At 40.8% G+C, this 25,662-nt stretch overlaps 1 protein-coding gene across 2 annotated transcripts in view; it reads left to right on the top strand.

Moving 5' to 3' along the window:
* Nucleotides 1-25,662, top strand: part of LOC139766022 (ATP-binding cassette sub-family F member 1) — a 113,848-nt gene that overhangs the window by 60,262 nt on the left and 27,924 nt on the right. The window contains exons 3-7 of one of the 2 annotated variants that reach the window (XM_071694127.1): nucleotides 7,223-8,745; nucleotides 10,581-10,777; nucleotides 11,193-11,293; nucleotides 22,405-22,489; nucleotides 24,367-24,566. In XM_071694127.1, coding sequence (XP_071550228.1) covers nucleotides 7,320-8,745; nucleotides 10,581-10,777; nucleotides 11,193-11,293; nucleotides 22,405-22,489; nucleotides 24,367-24,566 — 2,009 coding nt within the window. In that variant the 5' untranslated portion in view covers nucleotides 7,223-7,319. Of the gene's footprint in view, nucleotides 1-7,190; nucleotides 8,746-10,580; nucleotides 10,778-11,192; nucleotides 11,294-22,404; nucleotides 22,490-24,366; nucleotides 24,567-25,662 lie in introns of those variants that run through there. The other variant, XM_071694126.1, reaches the window with a different exon arrangement.

Genomic DNA, 25,662 nt, shown 5'->3' on the forward strand with positions numbered 1-25,662 from the left:
GCCTCCCTCCACCAATGCATATCGAAGTAGCGTAGGTACGTCGCCGCTTTCCAGCACCTGAAAAATTGGCCTTCATATAATATATATATATATATATATATATATATATATATATATATATATATATATATATATATATATATATGGATCTGGGATATCTCGTTAGATAGAAGATGCTTGTGGAAGGTGGTTAAACGTAGGTGGTTTGGGATGAAAGTTGTCTAGAACGTGAAGTTTTAAAGGATGTAGCTTCTGTAGTTAGGAAACGTGAGGTGGTTTAAGGTTGTTTCGGAGGGGTGTGTGATGTCTCCATGGTTGTTAAATTGTCTATGTGGGCTTTCGGTAAATGCATAAGAGTTTGTGAAAGAGGGGCGTATGAAGTCTTCATTGAACCTTGAAGTATCGTTTTAGTTCCTTATACTTCTGCATTAGAATGCACTTGATGAGTTTTAAAATTTTTTTTTTTTCAATTCATTTGGTACACCATTGGTCAACATTAGAGGTAGCGCCAGGGAACAGGCTGAGAATGAAGTGTTTCACATCTGAGTGATCTGGCTCATGGAATACTGGAAGCGAATGGATCATAGGGGGGGGGGAGGGGGCGAAAAAATTTTGGGGGCCTTGAAGAATGTGTGGAAGTCGAGAACATTATCTCGGAAAGCAAAAATGGGTATGTTTGAAGGAATAGTGGTTCCAACAATGTTGTATGGTTGCGAGGCGTGGGCTATGGATAGAGTTGTGCGCAGGAGGATGGATGTGCTGGAAATGAGATGTTTGAGGACAATGTGTGGTGTGAGTTGGTTTGATCGAGTGAGTAACGTAAGGGTAAGAGAAATGTGTGGAAATAAAAAGAGCGTGGTTGAGAGAGCAGAGGAGGGTGTTTTGAAGTGGTTTGGGCACATGGAGAGAATGAGTGAGGAAAGATTGACCAAGAGGATATATGTGTCGGAGGTGGAGGGAACGAGGAGAAGAGGGAGACCAAATTGGAGGTGGAAAGATGGAGTGAAAAAGATTTTGTGTGATCGGGGCCTGAACATGCAGGAGGGTGAAAGGAGGGCAAGGAATAGAGTGAATTGGAGCGATGTGGTATACCGGGGTTAACGTGCTGTCAGTGGATTGAATCAGGGCATGTGAAGCGTCTGGGGAAAACCATGGAAGGCTGTGTAGGTATGTATATTTGCGTGTGTGGACGTATGTATATACATGTGTATGGGGGGGGGGTTGGGCCATTTCTTTCGACTGTTTCCTTGCGCTACCTCGCAAACGCGGGAGACAGCGACAAAGTATAAAAAAAAAAAAAAAAAATATATATTTATATATATATCGCCTTCACCACCTAAGTCATAAGCAAATTCTTCAGAATTTGCTATTTCCTTACGATATATTTCCTGATATGGATGAAATGATTTGGATTTTGATTAAGAAGTGCTATGTATGCAAGAATTTGAACGGGAGGGTCAGTGGTCCTTGTGCCATTCTTACCCAGCGTACTGGTCATCCCAGCCGTACTATCATCTCGCTTGTTCCAACAGTCCCCGTGGGTCACTGAGTGGATTCCTGCCAAACTTGAAATCTAATTTAGATGCACCGGAAAAGAGGCTAGGAATTTATGTTCAGAGAGGTCAGTTTCTCATCCTTATTTCACTCTCTCTCTCTCTCTCTCTCTCTCTCTCTCTCTCTCTCTCTCTCTCTCTCTCTCTCCTAATCAACCCATACTTTCCTCTCTGTCTGCCCTCCGAGGAACGGAACACTGGGATCTCCTCCGTTCAGCCGAAACTGTTGTCGACGACGAGGTGGTCTAAACGTGAGGTGGTTTAAGGTTGTCCTCTGAAAGTCTGGTCTAAACGTGAGGTGGTTTAAAGTTGTCTTCTGAAAGTCTGGTCTAAACGTGAGGTGGTTTAAGGTTGTCTTCTGAAAGTCTGTCGTAAGAAGACCTCCTCCCTGGCTTGGTACTCTATCTCTCCCTTTCCCAATGCATAACGCTGTTATGTGCAAAGTGGTGTCGCCTCTAAATTTCATTTTAACCCTTTCAAAATCTGATTTTAGTCTCCTTATACTTCTGCATTATGTCACTTGATGAGTCTTTATTTTTTTTTTTTTTCATTCATTTGCTTACACCATTTTCCACATTAGCAAGGTAGCGCCAGGGACAGGCTAAGAAATGGCCTCGTTCCCTCACATCTACGCTCTATCTGCTATGCGCAATATATCGGAAGAAGAGCACTCCCCCCCCCCCCCCCCCCCCCCTCCCTGCCCACGACCAGGCCCCGCAGACCTTTCCTTGGTTTCCCGCCAGCTGCTTCACATGCACTGGTTCAGCCCACTGAACATTACGTCATCCCCTGTGAACCATATTTTTTTTCGAATTCCCTTTCACCCTTGCATGCCTCGCACCCTCCTGCATGTTCACCCCATCCTTCCATCCTTACACCCCATCCTTCCACCCTTTCTTAATTTCACCCTTTTCCATGTTCCATCTACCTTTGACATGTAAACCCTCTTAGTCATCCTTTCCTCACTGACCCTCTTCAGCACAACCCTCTTCAGCTCTCATTTAAACTCCTTTTAATACCTACACTTGTCTCTTACCCATGTGTAATGTACAATTATACTCAGTTTCCTGACAATATTTTTGAAGACACCAGACAAAACGATGTAACTTCTATATTTGTATTTCGTAGGAACTTCCTCTTGTTGATGGAAAAGTTGACAGTGCTTGTTCCATTTCTTTTTCCCCCTGTGATTGACCCTCAGAATAACGTTCCCCAAAGAGAGACAAGGAAAGGAACGGATCTCTATGTAAAAAGATGTTCAGTCAGTTGGCTTGTTTACCTCGCATCATTAGCGAAATACCGGCCACAGAATTACTCAAAGAGTAATTCTATCATTATAGACACATATATGAAGTTAATTAGAATTATGATATAGATATTTCATAATGACACACACAGCTAGAGTTTATAAACGAAGTCCTCCTGTCGACGGTTCTCAAAGCGACGTTGCGCGTTCACCTTCTCCACTGCGTCATTGCATTAAACCAGCAGCAATTGAAATACCCTCGCTAACATCTCCTGAATGTATTTTCCTGTAGCGCTTACGTTCCACTGTACTACGACCTTCATAAGGTGTCAGCCAAGGTGGTGGGGGGAAATGAGAAAAGCAAGTAGTAAAATGGCTCGGAACCGAAATGATTCCGACTTCAGCCCTTCCGTTGAAATTCATAGTTTAAAAGAAAAAAAAAAAAAAAGGAGAAAATGTGACCTTACCTTTGGATATTTGATAAAAGAAATATATTTCTGGTGTGTAAAGTGATACAACTGGTAACACGAAGCTCGAGATGAAAAAATCAAAATAGACTTTCGATGCAAAACACTTGTATGAAAGGATAGTAATTTCCACACTTTATTCTTAGTTAAAGTTCCGGTAGCTCATTCCTAAAGCATATAATACAAATGTCATTTTTCTTGTTGTGTTCCTCTGATAACAACCTGAGCTGAACTTGTAGGCTTTTATACACTCGTTGTCATCTCGATTCTGGTAAAACCTATGTAGTAGCAGGTGGATTATCTTATTTATATATCTATCTTTTCATTCCATGTATTCTTTCACAATACAGTATTGTAAGAGGAGGTATTTTGAAACCCCCAATCCTTGGATAACTTTTCTGACGCTTTTTACACCTAACCTAACTTACTGTTATTTCCGATGTTACAAAAGTCTGGTATAGTAACATACATGACATGGACAGAAACATTCCCTGATCATGGTCACCTCGGCTGAGAGGGGAAATGAGGAGTTTGACAAGAGGAATGGTTGGTGGAGCAAGTGGGAAAGACGAAGAGAGGAAGGTAGGAACTTTTGGCCATGTTTTAAATCCCATTACTTGTCAACTACTTGTCACGTATAAGTGGTACGTTCTTGATGAAGCGCAATGGATAATGTCATGTGTATATCATATATTTTGATACAACAACATTTTACTTTTGCTTGCAGGATTATCTGTGATCGTATCAAATTATGTGAATATATAAAACTCGTACCTCTATGAATTTAGAAATTCTAGCAGTATGGTTTTGCTTCCCATATATGCTCGCCTATCCTATGTTGATGTCATTTCACAAAAGTTTAAGAAATTACCAACAATATTTTCAATTAACATTGATCCGACATTAAAAGAGGTTTAGATAACAATATAGAATAGTCTGTACTATAATATTTTCTATGATGAATATTTAGAAGAAAACGTAGTTTACGAAGTTTAGGTAAGACTATAAAATGTGCGTCGCTCAAGTTGTCTTATTCTATTGAGTAAATATATTCTACAGTAAACTTGTACGCTCCACTTTCTTTACTTATGGTAACACTTACCTACCAAGTAGCTTGATTTATATTTATTATTACATTGAATTCACCAATAGGAATATTTACATGGTCGTTCTTAGGATTTCAATAAGTGGGAACTCGAAATTTCAATTTTTGTACCAGGCACATAACTAAGTGAATCAGGACTATATTCATAATAAGAGTATGTGGTCTTATGATTATCCTTAACAACAGAAGGCGTTAGAAAGCTTTCGGCATTGCTTATGACTACGTTGACTCTAGCAATGGATAGGCCTAAAGCCCAATCAACTAACCATTTATCTCGTTGAAATCAAGACTCCCGTACATTTCATACATTAAGGGGTAAAATCTTATGAGTATAAAAATCAAGTAGTCACTTCGTTCTGAAATCACCATGGTCTTATAGACTCCACTGACGCAACGAGCATCATCTATCCATTGTTGTGGACGCCTCCTCTTCGCTTGGGGCTATAGTTGATATGATTGCTTCTCTATTTTAGCAGAGGAAGCCTGGCTCTCGTGTGGGGCCGGGTGGGATTACAAGCCCAACTCCCTAGGCCTAGTGCATAGGTTCCTCACCACCGGCGGGCCGCCCTAGAGCACAGGGCCCGCACCTCCTGAGTTGTAGGGAGGTTTAATCTCAAACAACATCTTTAGCCTGTCAGTCATATTCTTAACAAGTGTCAGCTGGCAATGGTGAGCAATGAAGAATGAAGCAGTGCCTAACAAAGTGTGAGTTGTGTGTGTGTGTACGCTGCAATCGCGGCATCATCACAAAGTCATCTTTATAACCTATCATTCGATACTAATTAAGGCTGCACTATCATACCTTGGCTCTCCTAAATTTTCAATTTGCATGCTCTTTTTCCTGCTAGGCTTGCTTTAAGACACTAGTCAGACATCCTTTAATGCGAGTTGCTTGTACGGAATTTGGGAATTTCTCGCGAAATATATGGTCGCTCTCTACAAATTGCACGTAGAGGCATATGGTCCACATTGTGGCAGGACATAAGGCATGGCAGGAAATGATTTAACCCCTCTTACCTCTTCGAGATTCACTCTGATAATGGTGAACTCTCCAGTTACTCCTGTCATCTCATTTTGACTATCTGGCTATGGGGTCATTATTTTTCATCCCATGGTGCACCCACACAGCCTTGTACGAGATTTTGTGGCTGATGTTATACTTATGTTATTCATTTAATGTCAACCACATGAGGAAATTACTGTTTATGTCAGTGTGGGTTCAACCGAAGGATCCGAACCCTTCTTTACTACCGACCATTGTTTACATAGTCCCAGATTCAATCAAGAATCAAGTGTCAGACGTGACGACTTGCCGTATATTTTGTCTCGTACAGCTTTCCACAAGGTACATCTTTCATTTTGTACTTATGTAGTCTTATTAGGATTCACATATCATGTATAGTGAATCGCATACACAGCTCTCATATGATTCGAGCTTTTTGAATACCAGTAACTGCTGGTTTTCAACTACTTTAGAGCTGACTTCTTACATGTACCTATGTAGTCTTGTTAGGATTCACATATCATGTATAGTGAATCGCATACACAGCTCTCATACGATTCGAGTTTTTTTGAATACCAATAACTGCTGGTTTTCAACTAGTTTAGAGCTGACCGCTTACTTCTAAATATACGGTTAGTGATATATGAGGTCGTTTTTCTGATCTTAGTGGACACATCCCATTCGACAGGTGGACTGAGAAGTGTTCTGAGGGCTGACGCTGCTTTGCTTGATTCTCTTAACTTGATTGACACGTAATACTGTAACATAGGTGACTACTTACCCATAAATACAAGAGCCAAGGGGACAATAAATGGTGTAGTTAAGGCAAATCATCAATAAATGACGATGATAATCAACACCATGGTGTCAGTGGTGCTAATTATCTGTTGTTCCGTAGTTCAGTCTATAGCATTTTTGTATATGTATGTGTGTGTTAAGATTCGCCAAGACAGCTTGACACGGGTCTTTGGTCATTGGCCGCCCGTACACAGGTGGGTCATCACTGGCACGGGTTTAGTGTGTGTGCTCGGGTGTATCATCACTAGCACAAGGCGGCCGGTGTGTAACAGAGGGCTCTTAGGTGGATATATATGTTGTGTATAATGTCATAAATTGCTCTATACTAAAAATAATGAATGATCATGGTGTGGCAATTGGAGTGTTATACAATGGGGAAAGTTATCAGCCACTGCGATTAATATATATATATATATATATATATATATATATATATATATATATATATATATATATATATATATATATTATATATATATATATATATATATATATATATATATATATATATATATATATATATATATATATATATATATATATATATATATATACATGTATCGCTATTTCAAGTGTTACCGAGGTAGCGTCAAGAACAGAGGATGATACTTTGAAGGAAAATCCTCGCTTGTATATTGACAGATGCTCTCTTATTTGGCAAAGATTAATGAAATCATGGGAGCAATATTTTCCTATTACTGCCCGTAAGCTTATATTTCCGAGCGCATAAATACTTTTATTGATTGTCAGTGTATTTATTTTGCACAATATTTCGGCACTAAATGTTACCATATTGTAATACTGAGTCATTGCATCACGAAATAAAAACATAAACACCCCAGAAGTCGAGGTATAGTTCATATAAACCTTCCTTTCTATCATGTAATTCATGGAACTATAACATAAATCATATAATAGTGTTGGTGGTAATCATTACAGTTATTTGTTAATTGATAAGCACTAAGTATATATAAATTCTTTATTTCTACTTTCATTTTGCCACAACAATACTTATACTAATGATCCCTGACGGGGCTGGTCCCTCCGTAGTCCACATGTAGAAAGTGCGTGACGAGCAACAAACACCGCACAATTCCATCAAACTCGGGACTCCAGGACTACATTTCATCTTCAGTCGGTTCCCAGCATGGCACCCAAGAAGGGAAAAAAGGGTAAGAACAAGGGAGACTGGGAATCGGACCCGGAGGAGGAGAAGAAATTGGTGGGTATCGTGCCAGAGAGCGATGATGAAAGTATCACAGCTGCACAGAAGAGGAATAAGAAAAAGAAGGGAAAGGGCAAGAATGATGTGAGTGACGAAGAGGAACCGATGGAAGTAGAAGACAAGAAGAAACAAAAGAAAAAGAAAGGGAAGACGAAGTTTGATGCGAGTGATGAGGAAGACACAGATGGCAAGAAGAAGAAAGGCAAGAAGATGGATTTAAGTGATGACGAACCGGAGGATAAGAGAAACAAGAAAAAGGGTAAAAAGGGATACATTAGTGATGATGAGGATGAAGTTGCTGATAGAAAGAATAAAAAGAAGAAGAAAGGTAAAAAAGTAGATAGTGATGATGAGCCTGTACACGCTAAGAAAAATAAGAAAAAGGGTAAGAAAATGGATTTAAGTGATGATGAGGATGATCAAGCCCGTATAGATAAGAAGAACAAGAAGAAGAAGGGTAAGAAGGGAGATTTTAGTGATGATGAAGATGATGACCATGTAGATGATAAGAAAAATAAGAAGAAAAAAGGGAAGAAGATGGACTTAAGCGAAGAGGAGGATGAACCACGAAACAAGAAGAGTGACGCAACACAAAAGAAGGGCAAAAAGAAGAAGGGTAAGGGTAAGGATGACTGGAGTGATGATGAGAAGGAAGTGGAAGATATAACAAAAATTGGAGAAGAGAGTGATGATGAAGTCCCTAATAAACTGACGATTAAACCCACAAGGAAAAAGAAAGATAAAAAGAAAAAAGGGAAAAAAGATGATTGGTCTGATGATGAAGATGATCTTATTGAGAAAATAAAAGGTATAGATTTAGAAGATGGAACCGACGAATATGAAATTATGTCAAAGCAAAGCTTAAGGCTGAAGGCCAAGCAAAAGAAAAAGAAAGACAAAAAGAGAATACAAGAAGAGGAGGAAGACGATGATGCAGATGTAGATGAAAATGATATGGAAGAAGAAGAAGAACTGGAAAAGGAAGTAGAAGTAAAGAAAAAAGTAGTTGAAGACAAAAATACTGAGAGCAAAGACAAGAAGAAATCCCTAGTAAAGGAAGAACTTGAATTAGGTAAAAAGACAGACAGTAAAGTCAAGCAGAAATCACAGAGGGAAATAACGCCTGAACCAGATAATAAGGAAGAAGGCAAAGGCAAGCAAAAACTCCAAGAGAAAAAAGAAACACTTGAGCTACACAATAAAAAGAAGGAAAGCAAAGGCAATAAAAAAGAACAGGTGAAGGACATCACACCACCAAAGGAAAACTCTCTGATGGCAGAGGAATCTGAAGAGGAGGAGGAAGAGGAAGAGAGTGAAGATGCAAAATTGAAGAAGAAGAAGCAGGAAGGTTAGTGATATTTCTAGTCTTGTATTTCTGAGGCTTGTAACAGTGATTATATAGCACTTCATATTGTCATGTGGTATGAAGTCAGTCCTGTATTTTGATTTAAGAAAGCATATACATTTATTTTATGATAGGCTTAGGTCTTTGGGTGATGAAGGGAAACTTGTCATGTGTTATGTATTAAATGTACTTGCATAATACACAAGGCTTGTTAACTGGCTAGGTAAAGGTTCAGATTTGATTGACACTGCCATTACCTTTGTCTATTGAGATTTGATTGACACTGCCATTACCTTTGTCTATTGAGTTAGAATACCAGTGAAGTGTTTAGACTGTACAAAAATATTGCTGAGTATGATTTAGGGGATTTATGTATAAAGATATTAGATGGGATGATAGTTGAGGAGGTTATGTACATCAGGGAAAATGTGGGGTTAATGTAGAAGTAGATAAAACACTTAAAAAATCATTAGAACCAATAGAAACCTTGTCCAGTTATCGAGATATATATATGTTGTAGAAATGTACTAACAATAAAATTGATTTGATGCTGGGGATTGTATGGTCACTCAATCTGTCATCAGTTTATTGACATTCTAAGACATTTGTTTGATGCTCCATCTTGAGTGTGACTGGTATATTTCGATGAGAATATTGAGAGCCTTCTATAGAGGAGCAAATGCTTGTGTAAGAATGGATGGAGAGTTGAGCAAAAGTTTTGGGATACATGTAGGTGTGAGGGAGGGCTGTGTGATGTCACTTACAAGGAAGGAGAACAAATGAATAGATGTATAAAAGAAAGTGGTAGGAGGTCAAGAGGAGTGTGCAAGGATTGGAAAAGAGGGCAAATGAGATCTGGGATGAGAGAGTATCATTAAACTTTGGGGAGAATAAAAAGGTGTTTTGGAAAGAGGTAAATAACGTGTGTAAGACAAGAGAACAAATGGGAACATTGGTGAAGGGAGCAAAGGGGAAAGTAATAACAGGTTGTGATGAAGTGAGTATTTTGAAGGTTTGTTGAATATGTTTGATGATAGAGTGGCAGATGTAAGGTGTTTTAGTTGGGGTGGTGTGCGAAGCAAGAGGGTCTGGGAGAATGGTTTGGTTAAGAGAGGAGATAGTGAAAGCAATGCAGATGAGATCTGGCAAAATGATGGGTTTGGATGGTATTGCAGTAGAATTTATTAAGAAATGGGGTGACTGTGTTGTTGATTGGTTGGTAAGGATATCCAATTTATGTATGGATTATGAAGTGCCTGAAGATTGGTGGAATGCATGCATGGTGCCATTATACAAAAGTAAATGGGATAAGGGTGAGTGTTCAAACTACAGAAGCTTAAGTTTGTTGAGTTTTCCTGGGAAATTATATAGGATGGTATTGATTGAGAGGGTGAAGACATGTACGGAGCATCGGATTAGGGAAGTGCAGTATGGTTTTAGAAGTGGTAGAGGATCTCTAGATAAGGTGTTTGCTTTGAAGATATGTGTGAGAAGTACTTAGAAAAACAGATGAATTTGTATGTAGCATTTACGGATCTGGAGAAGACATATGATTGGAGTGTAGGTGGAGGATAGAGTTAACAGTGATGAAAAGGTAGGATATCAAGATATGGAAAGCAATATGAATATATTTTCTGAAAGTTTACCTAAGTGCCTGATTGATTAATGAATATTTAGTTGTCTTAAGAATGTGATTTGGTAGAAACTTTGCATGAGCCACCTTTTGTAGAAGAGGATATATGTGATGATTGTATATTTGTTACTGCTTTCAGATAATTTGAAAAAGAGTTAAATTAACCAATTTTCTGTTTTGCTACTGAGGTTGTCTGTATTTACAGAGAAGGAATTATTAAAGAAGTTAACACACAAAGAGAGAAAGAAGAGGAAACAAGAACTGGAGTTTGAACGACAGATGGAAGCCATGTTGAAAAAGGGAGGGCATGGCACCTCATCCTTGGATGATACATTCTCAGTCTCCCAGGCACAGAAGTCCGAAAAACTACAGGCACATTTAGAAAATGCAGTTGACATAAAGGTATGATTTTTATGGTAAAGATTTTAATAATTTGAGATGAAGTAATATCTCATCATGATTTACTACACAAAAAAAGAAAACAGCAAAGAATAACTTTCCTATCACAAGATGAACTTTGTATTTGAAGTGTTTCCTTATTTTACATGAAAGTTGATTTATAGTCATGTAGATTGATTATTTTGTAATATATAATGCATTACCTTATATACCAAGAACTTATGTGTTGTTTCTTTTAATTGTTTTATTTTGTTTATATATTCACTTAGCAGCAACTTTTTAGTTTCTACTTTCATGATCTGTATTGAGAGCAAGTTGACCAATGCAAAATCTCCTTGGAACACATTGGCACTGTGATTGAATAAAATGACTGCCATATTTTATGATTTATATTCCACAAACTGCCTGCCTTTTTCAGATTGAAAACTTCAGTATATCAGCCAAGGGAAAAGCGCTGTTCACCAATGCTTCTCTTTTGATTGCAAATGGACGAAGATATGGTCTGGTTGGTCCCAATGGGTGAGTGGTGGGTTTTATTGTTTTAGTAAAGAAAAAGCAATATATATTTTGGGAAGAATTTTGTTCATTTCACCCATTGACCCATTATACATATTTTGGGAAGAATTTTTGTTTATTTGTTTATTTGATTGGTTCTCAGTGAATGTAGGTTTGCGGCAGGGGTGTGTGATGTCTCCATGGTTGTTTAATTTGTTTATGGATGGGGTTGTTTGGGAGGTAAATGCAAGAGTTTTGGAAAGAGGGGCAAGTATGAAGTCTGTTGGGGATGAGAGAGCTTGGGAAGTGAGTCAGTTGTTGTTCGCTGATGATACAGCGCTGGTGGCTGATTCATGTGAGAAACTGCAGAAGCTGGTGACTGAGTTTGGTAAAGTGTGTGGAAGAAGAAAGTTAAGAGTAAATGTGAATAAGAGCAATGTTATTAGGTACAGTAGGGTTGAGGGTCAAATCAATTGGGAAGTGAGTTTGAATGGAGAAAAACTGGAGGAAGTGAAGTGTTTTAGATATCTGGGAGTGGATCTGGCAGCGGATGGAACCATGGAAGCGGAAGTGGATCATAGGGTGGGGGAGGGGGCGAAAATTCTGGGGGCCTTGAAGAATGTGTGGAAGTCGAGAACATTATCTCGGAAAGCAAAAATGGGTATGTTTGAAGGAATAGTGGTTCCAACAATGTTGTATGGTTGCGAGGCGTGGGCTATGGATAGAGTTGTGCGCAGGAGGATGGATGTGCTGGAAATGAGATGTTTGAGGACAATGTGTGGTGTGAGGTGGTTTGATCGAGTGAGTAACGTAAGGGTAAGAGAGATGTGTGGAAATAAAAAGAGCGTGGTTGAGAGAGCAGAAGAGGGTGTTTTGAAGTGGTTTGGGCACATGGAGAGAATGAGTGAGGAAAGATTGACCAAGAGGATATATGTGTCGGAGGTGGAGGGAACGAGGAGAAGAGGGAGACCAAATTGGAGGTGGAAAGATGGAGTGAAAAAGATTTTGTGTGATCGGGGCCTGAACATGCAGGAGGGTGAAAGGAGGGCAAGGAATAGAGTGAATTGGAGCGATGTGGTATACCGGGGTTGACGTGCTGTCAGTGGATTGAATCAAGGCATGTGAAGCGTCTGGGGTAAACCATGGAAAGCTGTGTAGGTATGTATATTTGCGTGTGTGGACGTATGTATATACATGTGTATGGGGGGGGGGTGGGCCATTTCTTTCGTCTGTTTCCTTGCGCTACCTCGCAAACGCGGGAGACAGCGACAAAGTATAATAAAACAATATATATATATATATATATATATATATATATATATATATATATATATATATATATATATATATATATATGGATTTGTATGTAGCATTTATGGATCTGGAGAAGGCATATGATAGAGTTGATAGAGATGCTCTGTGGAAGGTAGTAAGAATATATGGTGTGGGAGGCAAGTTGTTAGAAGCAGTGAAAAGTTTTTATCGAGGATGTAAGGCATGTGTACGTGTAGGAAGAGAGGAAAGTGATTGGTTCTCAGTGAATGTAGGTTTGCGGCAGGGGTGTGTGATGTCTCCATGGTTGTTTAATTTGTTTATGGATGGGGTTGTTAGGGAGGTGAATGCAAGAGTTTTGGAAAGAGGGGCAAGTATGAAGTCCGTTGGGGATGAGAGAGCTTGGGAAGTGAGTCAGTTGTTGTTCGCTGATGATACAGTGCTGGTGGCTGATTCATGTGAGAAACTGCAGAAGCTGGTGACTGAGTTTGGTAAAGTGTGTGAAAGAAGAAAGCTAAGAGTAAATGTGAATAAGAGCAAGGTTATTAGGTACAGTAGGGTTGAGGGTCAAGTCAATTGGGAGTTGAGCTTTCAGTTGTTATTTATATATTTATTTTGCTTTGCCGCTGTCTCCCGTGTTTGCGAGGTAGCGCAAGGAAACAGACGAAAGAAATGGCCCAACCCACCCCCATACACATGTATATACATACGTCCACACATGCAAATATACATACCTACACAGCTTTCCATGGTTTACCCCAGACGCTTCACATGCCTTGATTCAATCCACTGACAGCACGTCATCCCCGGTATACCACATCGCTCCAATTCACTCTATTCCTTGCCCTCCTTTCACCCTCCTGCATGTTCAGGCCCCGATCACACAAAATCTTTTTCACTCCATCTTTCCACCTCCAATTTGGTCTTCCTCTTCTCCTCGTTCCCTCCACCTCCGACACATATATTCACTTGGTCAATCTTTCCTCACCCATTCTCTCCATGTGCCCGAACCATTTCAAAACACCCTCTTCTGCTCTCTCAACCACGCTCTTTTTATTTCCACACATCTCTCTTACCCTTACGTTACTTACTCGATCAAACCACCTCACACCACATATTGTCCTCAAACATCTCATTTCCAGCACATCCATCCTCCTGCGCACAACTCTATCCATAGCCCACGTCTCGCAACCATACAACATTGTTGGAACCACTATTCCTTCAAACATACCCATTTTTGCTTTCCGAGATAATGTTCTCGACTTCCACACATTCTTCAAGGCTCCCAGAATTTTCGCCCCCTCCCCCACCCTATGATCCACTTCCGCTTCCATGGTTCCATCCGCTGCCAGATCCACTCCCAGATATCTAAAACACTTCACTTCCTCCAGTTTTTCTCCATTCAAACTCACCTCCCAATTAACTTGACCCTCAACCCTACTGTACCTAATAACCTTGCTCTTATTCACATTTACTCTTAACTTTCTTCTTTCACACACTTTACCAAACTCAGTCACCAGCTTCTGCAGTTTCTCACATGAATCAGCCACCAGCGCTGTATCATCAGCGAACAACAACTGACTCACTTCCCAAGCTCTCTCGTTCCCAACAGACTTCATACTTGCCCCTCTTTCCAAAACTCTTGCATTCACCTCCCTAACAACCCCATCCATAAACAAATTAAACAACCATGGAGACATCACACACCCCTGCCGCAAACCTACATTCACTGAGAACCAATCACTTTCCTCTCTTCCTACACGTACACATGCCTTACATCCTCGATAAAAACTTTTCACTGCTTCTAACAACTTGCCTCCCACACCATATATTCTTAATACCTTCCACAGAGCATCTCTATCAACTCTATCATATGCCTTTTCCAGATCCATAAATGCTGCTTACAAATCCATTTGCTTTTCTAAGTATTTCTCACATACATTCTTCAAAGCAAACACCTGATCCACACATCCTCTACCACTTCTGAAACCACACTGCTCTTCCCCAATCTGATGCTCTGTACATGCCTTCACCCTCTCAATCAATATCCTCCCATATAATTTACCAGGAATACTCAACAAACTTATACCTCTGTAATTTGAGCACTCACTCACCCCCTTTTTTAATAAATTCCACTGCAATACCATCCAAACCTGCTGCCTTGCCGGCTTTCATCTTCCGCAAAGCTTTTACTACCTCTTCTCTGTTTACCAAATCATCTTCCCTAACCCTCTCACTTTGCACACCACCTCGACCAAAACACCCTATATCTGCCACTATATCATCAAACACATTCAACAAACCTTCAAAATACACACTCCATCTCCTTCTCACATCACCACTACTTGTTATCACCTCCCCATTTGCGCCCTTCACTGAAGTTCCCATTTGCTCCCTTGTCTTACACACTTTATTTACCTCCTTCCAGAACATCTTTTTATTCTCCCTAAAATTTAATTATACTCTCTCACCCCAACTCTCATTTGCCCTTTTTTTCACCTCTTGCACCTTTCTCTTGACCTCCTGTCTCTTTCTTTTATACATCTCCCACTCAATTTCATTTTTTCCCTGCAAAAATCGTCCAAATGCCTCTCTCTTCTCTTTCACTATTAATCTTACTTCTTCATCCCACCACTCACTACCCTTTCTAATCAACCCACCTCCCACTCTTCTCGTGCCACAAGCATCTTTTGCACAATCCATCACTGATTCCCTAAATACATCCCATTCCTCCCCACTCCCCTTACTTCCATTGTTCTCACCTTTTTCCATTCTGTACTCAGTCTCTCCTGGTACTTCCTCACACAAGTCTCCTTCCCAAGCTCACTTACTCTCACCACCCTCTTCACCCCAACATTCACTCTTCTTTTCTGAAAACCGCGTTTGCGAGGTAGCGCAAGGAAACACACGAAAGAAATGGCACAACCCACCCCCATACACAATGTACACACACACACGCCCACACACACAAATATACATACCTATACATCTCAATGTACACATACATATACACACACAGACACATACATATATACCCATGCACACAATCCACACTCTCTGCCCCCATTCATTCCCATCGCCACCTCGCCACACATGGAATACCATCCCCCTCCCCCCTCATGTGTGCGAGTGTAGCGCTAGGAAAAGACAACAAAGGCCCTTTTCGTTCACACTCAGTCTCTAGCTGTCATGCAATAATGCACAAAACCACAGCTCCCTTTCCACATCCAGGCCCCACATACATATTTGCCTTTTCCTGCATCAGCAAGGTAGGGTTAAGAACAGAGGACTGAGCCTTAGAGGGAATATCCTCACATGGCCCCTTCTCTGTTCCTTCTTTTAGAAAATTAAAAAAGTGGGAGGGAAGGGTTTTCAGGCTCCCGCTCCTTCCCCTTTTAGTTGCCTTCTACAACATGCAGGTAATAGGTGGGAAGTATTCTTTCTCCCCTATCCCCAGAGATAGCGCCAGGAATGGATGAAGGCAGGTATGAATATGTACATGCGTATACATGTATATGTCTGTGAATGTTTATGTATATGTTGATATGTATATGTATGTATATGTGCGTGTATGGGCATTTATGTATATATATGTGTATATGAGTGGATGGGCCATTCCTCGTCTGTTTCCCGGCACCACCTCGCTGACATGGGAAACAGCAATTAAGTATAATGATGATATATATATATATATATATATATATATATGTATATATATATATATATAGTTGGGGTGAGAGACTATCAGTAAATTTTAGGGAGAATAAAAAGATGTTCTGGAAGGAGGTAAATAGGGTGCGTAAGACAAGGGAGCAAATGGGAACTTCAGTGAAGGGCGTAAATGGGGAGGTGATAACAAGTAGTGGTGATGTGAGAAGGAGATGGAATGAGTATTTTGAAGGTTTGTTGAATGTGTCTGATGACAGAGTGGCAGATATAGGGTGTTTTGGTCGAGGTGGTGTGCAAAGTGAGAGGGTTAGGGAAAATGATTTGGTAAACAGAGAAGAGGTAGTAAAAGCTTTGCGGAAGATGAAAGCCGGCAAGGCAGCAGGTTTGGATGGTATTGCAGTGGAATTTATTAAAAAAGGGGGTGACTGTATTGTTGACTGGTTGGTAAGGTTATTTAATGTATGTATGACTCATGGTGAGGTGCCTGAGGATTGGCGGAATGCGTGCATAGTGCCATTGTACAAAGGCAAAGGGGATAAGAGTGAGTGCTCAAATTACAGAGGTATAAGTTTGTTGAGTATTCCTGGTAAATTATATGGGAGGGTATTGATTGAGAGGGTGAAGGCATGTACAGAGCATCAGATTGGGGAAGAGCAGTGCGGTTTCAGAAGTGGTAGAGGATGTGTGGATCAGGTGTTTGCTTTGAAGAATGTATGTGAGAAATACTTAGAAAAGCAAATGGATTTGTATGTAGCATTTATGGATCTGGAGAAGGCATATGATAGAGTTGATAGAGATGCTCTGTGGAAGGTATTAAGAATATATGGTGTGGGAGGCAAGTTGTTAGAAGCAGTGAAAAGTTTTTATCGAGGATGTAAGGCATGTGTACGTGTAGGAAGAGAGGAAAGTGATTGGTTCTCAGTGAATGTAGGTTTGCGGCAGGGGTGTGTGATGTCTCCATGGTTGTTTAATTTGTTTATGGATGGGGTTGTTAGGGAGGTAAATGCAAGAGTCCTGGAAAGAGGGGCAAGTATGAAGTCTGTTGGGGATGAGAGAGCTTGGGAAGTGAGTCAGTTGTTGTTCGCTGATGATACAGCGCTGGTGGCTGATTCATGTGAGAAACTGCAGAAGCTGGTGACTGAGTTTGGTAAAGTGTGTGGAAGAAGAAAGTTAAGAGTAAATGTGAATAAGAGCAAGGTTATTAGGTACAGTAGGGTTGAGGGTCAAGTCAATTGGGAGGTGAGTTTGAATGGAGAAAAACTGGAGGAAGTGAAGTGTTTTAGATATCTGGGAGTGGATCTGTCAGCGGATGGAACCATGGAAGCGGAAGTGGATCATAGGGTGGGGGAGGGGGCGAAAATTTTGGGAGCCTTGAAAAATGTGTGGAAGTCGAGAACATTATCTCGGAAAGCAAAAATGGGTATGTTTGAAGGAATAGTGGTTCCAACAATGTTGTATGGTTGCGAGGCGTGGGCTATGGATAGAGTTGTGCGCAGGAGGATGGATGTGCTGGAAATGAGATGTTTGAGGACAATGTGTGGTGTGAGGTGGTTTGATCGGGTAAGTAACGTAAGGGTAAGAGAGATGTGTGGAAATAAAAAGAGCGTGGTTGAGAGAGCAGAAGAGGGTGTTTTGAAATGGTTTGGGCACATGGAGAGAATGAGTGAGGAAAGATTGACCAAGAGGATATATGTGTCGGAGGTGGAGGGAACGAGGAGAAGAGGGAGACCAAATTGGAGGTGGAAAGATGGAGTGAAAAAGATTTTGTGTGATCGGGGCCTGAACATGCAGGAGGGTGAAAGGAGGGCAAGGAATAGAGTGAATTGGAGCGATGTGGTATACAGGGGTTATACAGGTGTATACCTACACAGCTTTCCATGGTTTACCCCAGACGCTTCACATGCCTTGATTCAATCCACTGACAGCACATCAACCCCGGTATACCACATCGATCCAATTCACTCTATTCCTTGCCCTCCTTCACCCTCCTGCATGTTCAGGCCCCGATCACACAAAATCTTTTTCACTCCATCTTTCCACCTCCAATTTGGTCTCCCACTTCTCCTCGTTCCCTCCACCTCCGACACATATATCCTCTTGGTCAATCTTTCCTCACTCATTCTCTCCATGTGCCCAAACCATTTCAAAACACCCTCTTCTGCTCTCTCAACCACGCTCTTTTTATTTCCACACATCTCTCTCACCCTTACGTTACTCACTCGATCAAACCACCTCACACCACACATTGTCCTCAGACATCTCATTTCCAGCACATCCACCCTCCTGCGCACAACTCTATCCATAGCCCACGCCTCGCAACCATACAAAATTGTTGGAACCACTATTCCTTCAAACATACCCATTTTTGCTTTCCGGGATAATGTTCTCGACTTCCACACATTCTTCAAGGCTCCCAGGATTTTCGCCCCCTCCCCCACCCTATGATTCACTTCCGCTTCCATGGTTCCATCCGCTGCCAGATCCACTCCCAGATATCTAAAACACTTTACTTCCTCCAGTTTTTCTCCATTCAAACTTACCTCCCAATTGACTTGACCCTCGACCCTACTGTACCTAATAACCTTACTCTTATTCACATTTACTCTTAACTTTCTTCTTTCACACACTTTTCCAAACTCAGTCACCAGCTTCTGCAGTTTCTCACATGAATCAGCCACCAGCGCTGTATCATCAGCGAACAACAACTGACTCACTTATCAAGCTCTCTCATCCACAACAGACTTCATACTTGCCCCTCTTTCCAAAACTCTTGCATTCACCTACCTAACAACCCCATCCATAAACAAATTAAACAACCATGGAGACAACACACACCCTTGCCGCAAACCTACATTCACTGAGAACCAATCACTTTCCTCTCTTCCTACACGTACACATGCCTTACATCCTCGATAAAAACTTTTCACTGCTTGTAACAACTTGCCTCCCACACCATATATTCTTAATACCTTCCACAGAGCATCTCTATCAACTCTATCATATGCCTTCTCCAGATTCATAAATGCTACATACAAATCCATTTGCTTTTCTAAGTATTTCTCACATACATTCTTTAAAGCAAACACCTGATCCACACATCCTCTACCACTTCTGAAACCACACTGCTCTTCCCCAATCTGATGCTCTGTACATGCCTTCACCCTCTCCATCAATACCCTCCCATATAATTTACCAGGAATACTCAACAAACTTATACCTCTGTAATTTGAGCACTCACTCTTATCCCCTTTGCCTTTGTACAATGGCACTATGCACGCATTCCGCCAATCCTCAGGCACCTCACCATGAGTCATACATACATTAAATAACCTTACCAACCAGTCAACAATACAGTCACCCCCTTTTATAATAACTTCCACTGCAATACCATCCAAACCTGCTGCCTTGCCGGCTTTCATCTTCCGCAAAGCTTTTACTGCCTCTTCTCTGTTTACCAAATCATTTTCCCTAACCCTCTCACTTTGCACACCACCTCAACCAAAACACCCTATATCTGCCACTCTGTCATCAAACACATTCAACAAACCTTCAAAATACTCACTCCATCTCCTTCTCACATCACCACTACTTGTTATCACCTCCCCATTAGTGCCCTTCACTGAAGTTCCCATTTGCTCCCTTGTCTTACGCACTTTATTTACCTCCTTCCAGAACATCTCTTTATTCTCCCTAAAATTTAATGATACTCTCTCACCCCAACTCTCATTTGCCCTCTTTTTCACCTCTTGCACCTTTCTCTTGACCTCCTGTCTCTTTCTTTTATACATCTCCCACTCAATTGCATTTTTTCCTTGCAAAAATCGTCCAAATGCCTCTCTCTTCTCTTTCACTATTAATCTTACTTCATCCCACCACTCACTACCCTTTATAATCAACCCACCTCCCACCCTTCTCATGCCACAAGCATCTTTTGCGCACTCCATCACTGAGTCCCTAAATACATCCCATTCCTCCCCCACTCCCCTTACCTTCATTGTTCTCACCTTTTTCCATTCTGTACTCAGTCTCTCCTGGTACTTCCTCACACAAGTCTCCTTCCCAAGCTCACTTACTCTCACCACCCTCTTCACCCCAACATTCACTCTTCTTTTCTGGAAACCCATACAAATCTTCACCTTAGCCTCCACAAGATAATGATCAGACATCCCTCCAGTTTCACCTCTCAGCACATTAACATCCAAAAGTCTCTCTTTCGCGCGCATGTCAATTAACACATAATCCAATAATGCTCTCTGGCCATCTCTCCTCCATACATACGTATACTTATGTATATTTCGCTTTTTAAACCAGGTATTCCCAATCACCAGTCCTTTTTCAGCACGTAAATCTACAAGCTCTTCACCATTTCCATTTACAACACTGAACACCCCATGTATACCAATTATTCCCTCAACTGCCACATTACTCACCTTTGCATTTAAATCACCCATCACTATAACCCGGTCTTGTGCATCAAAAACACTAACACACTCATTCAGCTGCTCCCAAAACACTTGCCTCTCATAATCTTTCTTCTCATGCCCAGGTGCATATGCACCAATAATCACCCATCTCTCTCCATCAACTTTCAGTTTTACCCATATTAATCTAGAATTTACTTTCTTACATTCTATCAGTTGTAAAGTACCAAAACCACAGTTTCCTCTCCAGATCCAGGTTACACAGATCTTTCCATTGTGTACCCCAGATGCTTCATATTCCCTTGTTCAGTCCACTGACAGCATATCAAACCCAGTGTACCACATCCTTCCAATTTATTCCATGCCTAGCACTTCTTTCATCCTCTTGCATGTTCAGGCCCTGTTTGCTCAAAATCTTTTTCACTCCTTTCACTCCATCCCTCCATCTCCAGTTTGGTTCCCCATTCTCCATGTTCCCTCCATTTCTGACATGTATATCCTCTTTATTAAGCTCCCCTCACTCATTCTTTCCGTGTCTGATCCATTTCAGCACACTTATCATTACCACACCTCTCTTGTACCCTTTCACTACCTCCTCAACCAAACCACCTCACACCACACATTGTCCTTAAGCATTTCACTTCCACCTCATCCACCCTCTGTCGCATGACCTTTTCTTTAGCCCATGCCTTGCATTCATATGATATTGTTAGATCTAATATTCCTTCTGCCTCTTTCCACACATTCTTTACTGCTTCCAGACCTTTGCTTCCTCACCCACCCAGTGACTCAATTATGCTTCCATGGTCCATTCATTGCCATATCCACTCCCAGGTGTGTAAAACACTTCGTCAAATTTCTCTCCATTCAGATTCACACCAAAAAAAAATTGTCCCTCATCCCTGCTAAACCTAATACCATTGTTTTATTCACATTTGCTCTCAATTTCCTCCTTTGACAAACTCTTGTAAACTCATTCACCAATTTCAGCAGTTTCTCACTTGAATCAGCCACCAGTGCTGTATCATCAGCAAACACCTGATTTTTCCTAAGCCCTCTTAATCCTCACAGATGCATACTCTCCCCCTCTTTCCAAGACTATTGCTTTTACCTCCCTCACCACCCTATCCATAAACAAATATAACAACCATGGTGACATCACACATCCCTGCCACAGACCAGCCTTCACATGGAGGCTTTCACTTTCCTTTTTTCTTGCTTGCACACATGCCTTACACCTTTGATAAAAATTCTGTGTTTCTAGCAGCTTTCCTCTCACCCTGTTTATTCTTAAGTCCTTCTGCAAGACATCTCTATCAATCCATCATATTCTTTCACTTGATCCATAAGTGCCACATACAAATCCATCTGTTGCTCTAAGTATTTCTCACACACATTCTTTAAAGCAAATGCTTGATCCACTTATCCTCTTCTGAAACCACTTTGCTCCTCCCCAATCTGATGCTCTGTATATGCCCTCACCATCTCAGTCATTACCTTCCCATACAACTTATCAGATATACTCAACAAACTTATACATCTTTAGTTAGAACATTATCCCCCATGCCTTTACACCATGTAAAATATTTACATATTTACAAATTGAATTCTTATATTTCCAGTAATTGGTTTTCATGTGGTTCACCTCAAAATGTGGAAAATGACACTTAATTCCTCTGTTATAGTTATTCTGAGCAAGTTCAGGAAGGGAAAATGAAAATCTGATTAAAAAGTAAAGGTTAGTTTAATCCACCAGTTGATTCTATTTTCCAGACATGGCAAGACCACCCTTCTACGTCACATACAATCCAGAACCCTCAACATTCCTCCGAACATTGATGTTTTATACTGTGAACAGGTAAATTGAGGCAAATTGTTTTATTCCTTGCATGATGTTGTTTCATGTTATATGTGCTCAGTCATCTGTTCTTGAGACTACCTTGCTGATGCAGGAAATGGCAAATATGTATGAAAAAACAGACAAAAAAAGGCCACTTTCATGCACACCCTTTCTTTAGCTGTTATGTGTAATGCATGGAAACCACAGTTTCCTGTCCACATCCAGGCCCCACAGACCTTTCCATGGTTTACTCCAGACATTTCACATGCCCTGGTTCAGTTCATTGACAGCACGTCGACCCTGGGATACTACATTGTTTCAATTCACTCTATTCTTTGCAAGCCTCTCACCCTCCTGTATGTTCAGACCCCAGTCGCTCAAAATCTTTTTCACTCCATCCTTCCCCCTCCAGTTTGGTCCCCTGCTTCTCCTTGTTCCCTCCACCTCTGACACATATAACCTCTTTTGTCACTTTCCTCACTTATATTCTCCATATGTCCAAACCATTTCAACACACCCTCTTCTGCTCTCTCAACCACACTCTTTTTATGCTCACACATCTCTCTTACTCTTTCATTTCGTACTCAATCAAACCACATATTGACCTCAAACATTTCATTTCCAACATGTTCACCCGCCTCCATACAATCCTATTATCTGTAGCCCATGCCTCACAACCATATGATGTTTTTAGAACTAACATTCCTTCGAACACTCATTTTTGCTGTACGAGATAATGGGAGATAACGTTCTCTCCTTCCACACATTCTTCATGGCTTTCAGAACCTTCAACCCCTCGCCCACTCTGTGACTCACTTCCACATCCATGGTTCCTTTCGCTGCTAAGTCCACCACCCTAATTTTTCTTTGTTCAAACTTACATCCCAACTAACTTGTCCCTCAACCCTGCTGAACCTAATAACCTTGTTCTTATTCACATTTACTCTCGACTTCCTCTTTTCACACACCTCCAGACTCAGTCACCAACTTCTGCAGTTTCTCTTAATTCAGCCACCAGTACTGTATCATTAGCAAACAACTGTTGACTCACTTCCCAGGCCCTCTCATCCCCAGCAGACTCTCTAGTCTCCCCTCTCTCCAAAACTTGCATTTATTTCCCAAACCACATCATCCACAAACAAATTAAACAACCATTCCTGTCAGTTTACCAAATTGCACCTTAAATTAGACTTTCACTACTTTCTTTTTTTCACTGTTCCATTCACTTATTATTCTCTTACTGTACATCCCACCACTTTCCAATCATACAATCTCCATTCCAATCATCTAACACATTCAGTAGTCCATCAGAGCATTCACTACATATTTTCATGCTTAATCTCCCCCCCCCCCCCTGCCGACACACACACACACACACACACACACACACACACACACACACACACACCACCCCCACCCCATCCCCATCTGTTCTTCTCAAAGTCACCTATGTTTGTCCTGTTGTTCCCCTCTTTATGCATCTCATAAAACATTTTCATATTCTTCCTGAAGTTCATGTCTCCTTTCTTTCCTTTTTCTCCCCATCTCTCATGTGCCTTTTTTGTGAGCTCTTGCACCCTGCTCTTGACCTTCCTCTACTTTCTCTTGCACTCATTCCGCTCATTCCACATTTTGTTCCTGCATGTACCTGCATTCATTCCGATCATTCTACATTTTGTTCCTGTATGTACTTGCACTCATTCCGATCATTCTACATTTTGTTCCTACATGTACTTTCCATGCACCTCCCTTCCCTGCTTCACTAGCAAATTAGCTTTCTCTTTCCACCACTATCCACCCTTTATCACACATGCCACACACTTTCCTCTACACATTTAAGTACTATTCCAATCCTCTTCTACCATTTGTACATCATGGGGTTGATGCTCACACAGGAAGTGATTGCTGATGACACTCCAGCCATTGAGGTTGTTCTTCAAGCAGACAAGAAACGCTTGGATCTTTTGAAGGAGAAAGATCAGCTGGAGGCCGATATGAAGAAGAAAAACAAAGAAGTTGACATGGACCGTTTGCAAGAGGTATATGATGAACTGAAGGCTATTGGAGCAGATAAGGCAGAGCCTAAAGCTAGGCGGTAAGTTTAAAAGGTTTCATTTCTAGTCATTTTTGGAAGGTTGGGTAGAGGAGGCCAAGGTTTAGGCTTGATCATATATAGCCGTGCTAAGTTTCCTTGTGGTCTAAGAAGAGTTTCAGATCAGTTGTATTTAGTCTTTAGGTCAGGATGAGAATGTTAAAGTATCCAACAGGAAAGTTTCTTCAAATTTTCATGGAATGAAGGTGCAGTTTTACTGGTGCACACCATTTTTATTGATACTAAAGTAAGTGTGCTTATAAGGATTTGCAGGTGTGTGGTTTTTGCAGTTAGTGCAAATCAAACACCACTTGGTGCTGGGTATTCTGGATAGTCATGCCAACTTGTTCACTATTGCTACTTGGTTGTCGATGATTGTACAGTAACTCATTGCAATTTTAGCTTATATGCATTGTGTTGAAATTTTGATATTTTGCTTCATGAGACCTTAACATCCTGCTGGTACCCATTGCAAAGGAAATTATGAAAAAAAAAACATATTCCTGCTGATACTGTAAAGATCCTGCCATGTCCTAAGCAGGTCAAGTCAGCCCTTGATGGCTTGAAATGGCTATGTGGTAGATTTGGTGCCATTTATCGGCTCCAGGTGTCGATGCAGTAAGCAGAACTGATGGGAACTCATCTCTGATACTTATCCTCTGGTCATAATGACTGTGTTCTCTATTTTACCTTAAAGTAAATTTTGCACCTGGGAAAGAGTTTGCTGAAACTGTTGTAGGTCCCACTGCATTTTCCGTATTCAATGTCAGCATTCTTCTATATAGTAATTATGCTGAAATTGCTCAGCAGTATCTCTAAGTGAGGCTGGTGAGACAGTCCACTTACTTCAACTTCTTAATTATGCTCACTAAAAGGCAAGCATGATTAAGAAGTTGAAGCAAGGAGAGTGTCTCACTAGCATCAGTTAAAGCTACTGCATGAACAAGTTCAGCATATGTAATATGTAGATGACGTGATTATAGAAGATGCAGTGGAACTTACACCAGTTTCCATAGACTGTACCTGGTGGAAAATCTACTTTAAGGAAAGATAGAGAACACAATCATTATGACCATAGGATAAGTATCAGAAATTAGTT

This window comes from Panulirus ornatus, chromosome 56 (assembly GCF_036320965.1).
Source record: "Panulirus ornatus isolate Po-2019 chromosome 56, ASM3632096v1, whole genome shotgun sequence".
Lineage (NCBI taxonomy): Eukaryota > Metazoa > Arthropoda > Malacostraca > Decapoda > Palinuridae > Panulirus > Panulirus ornatus.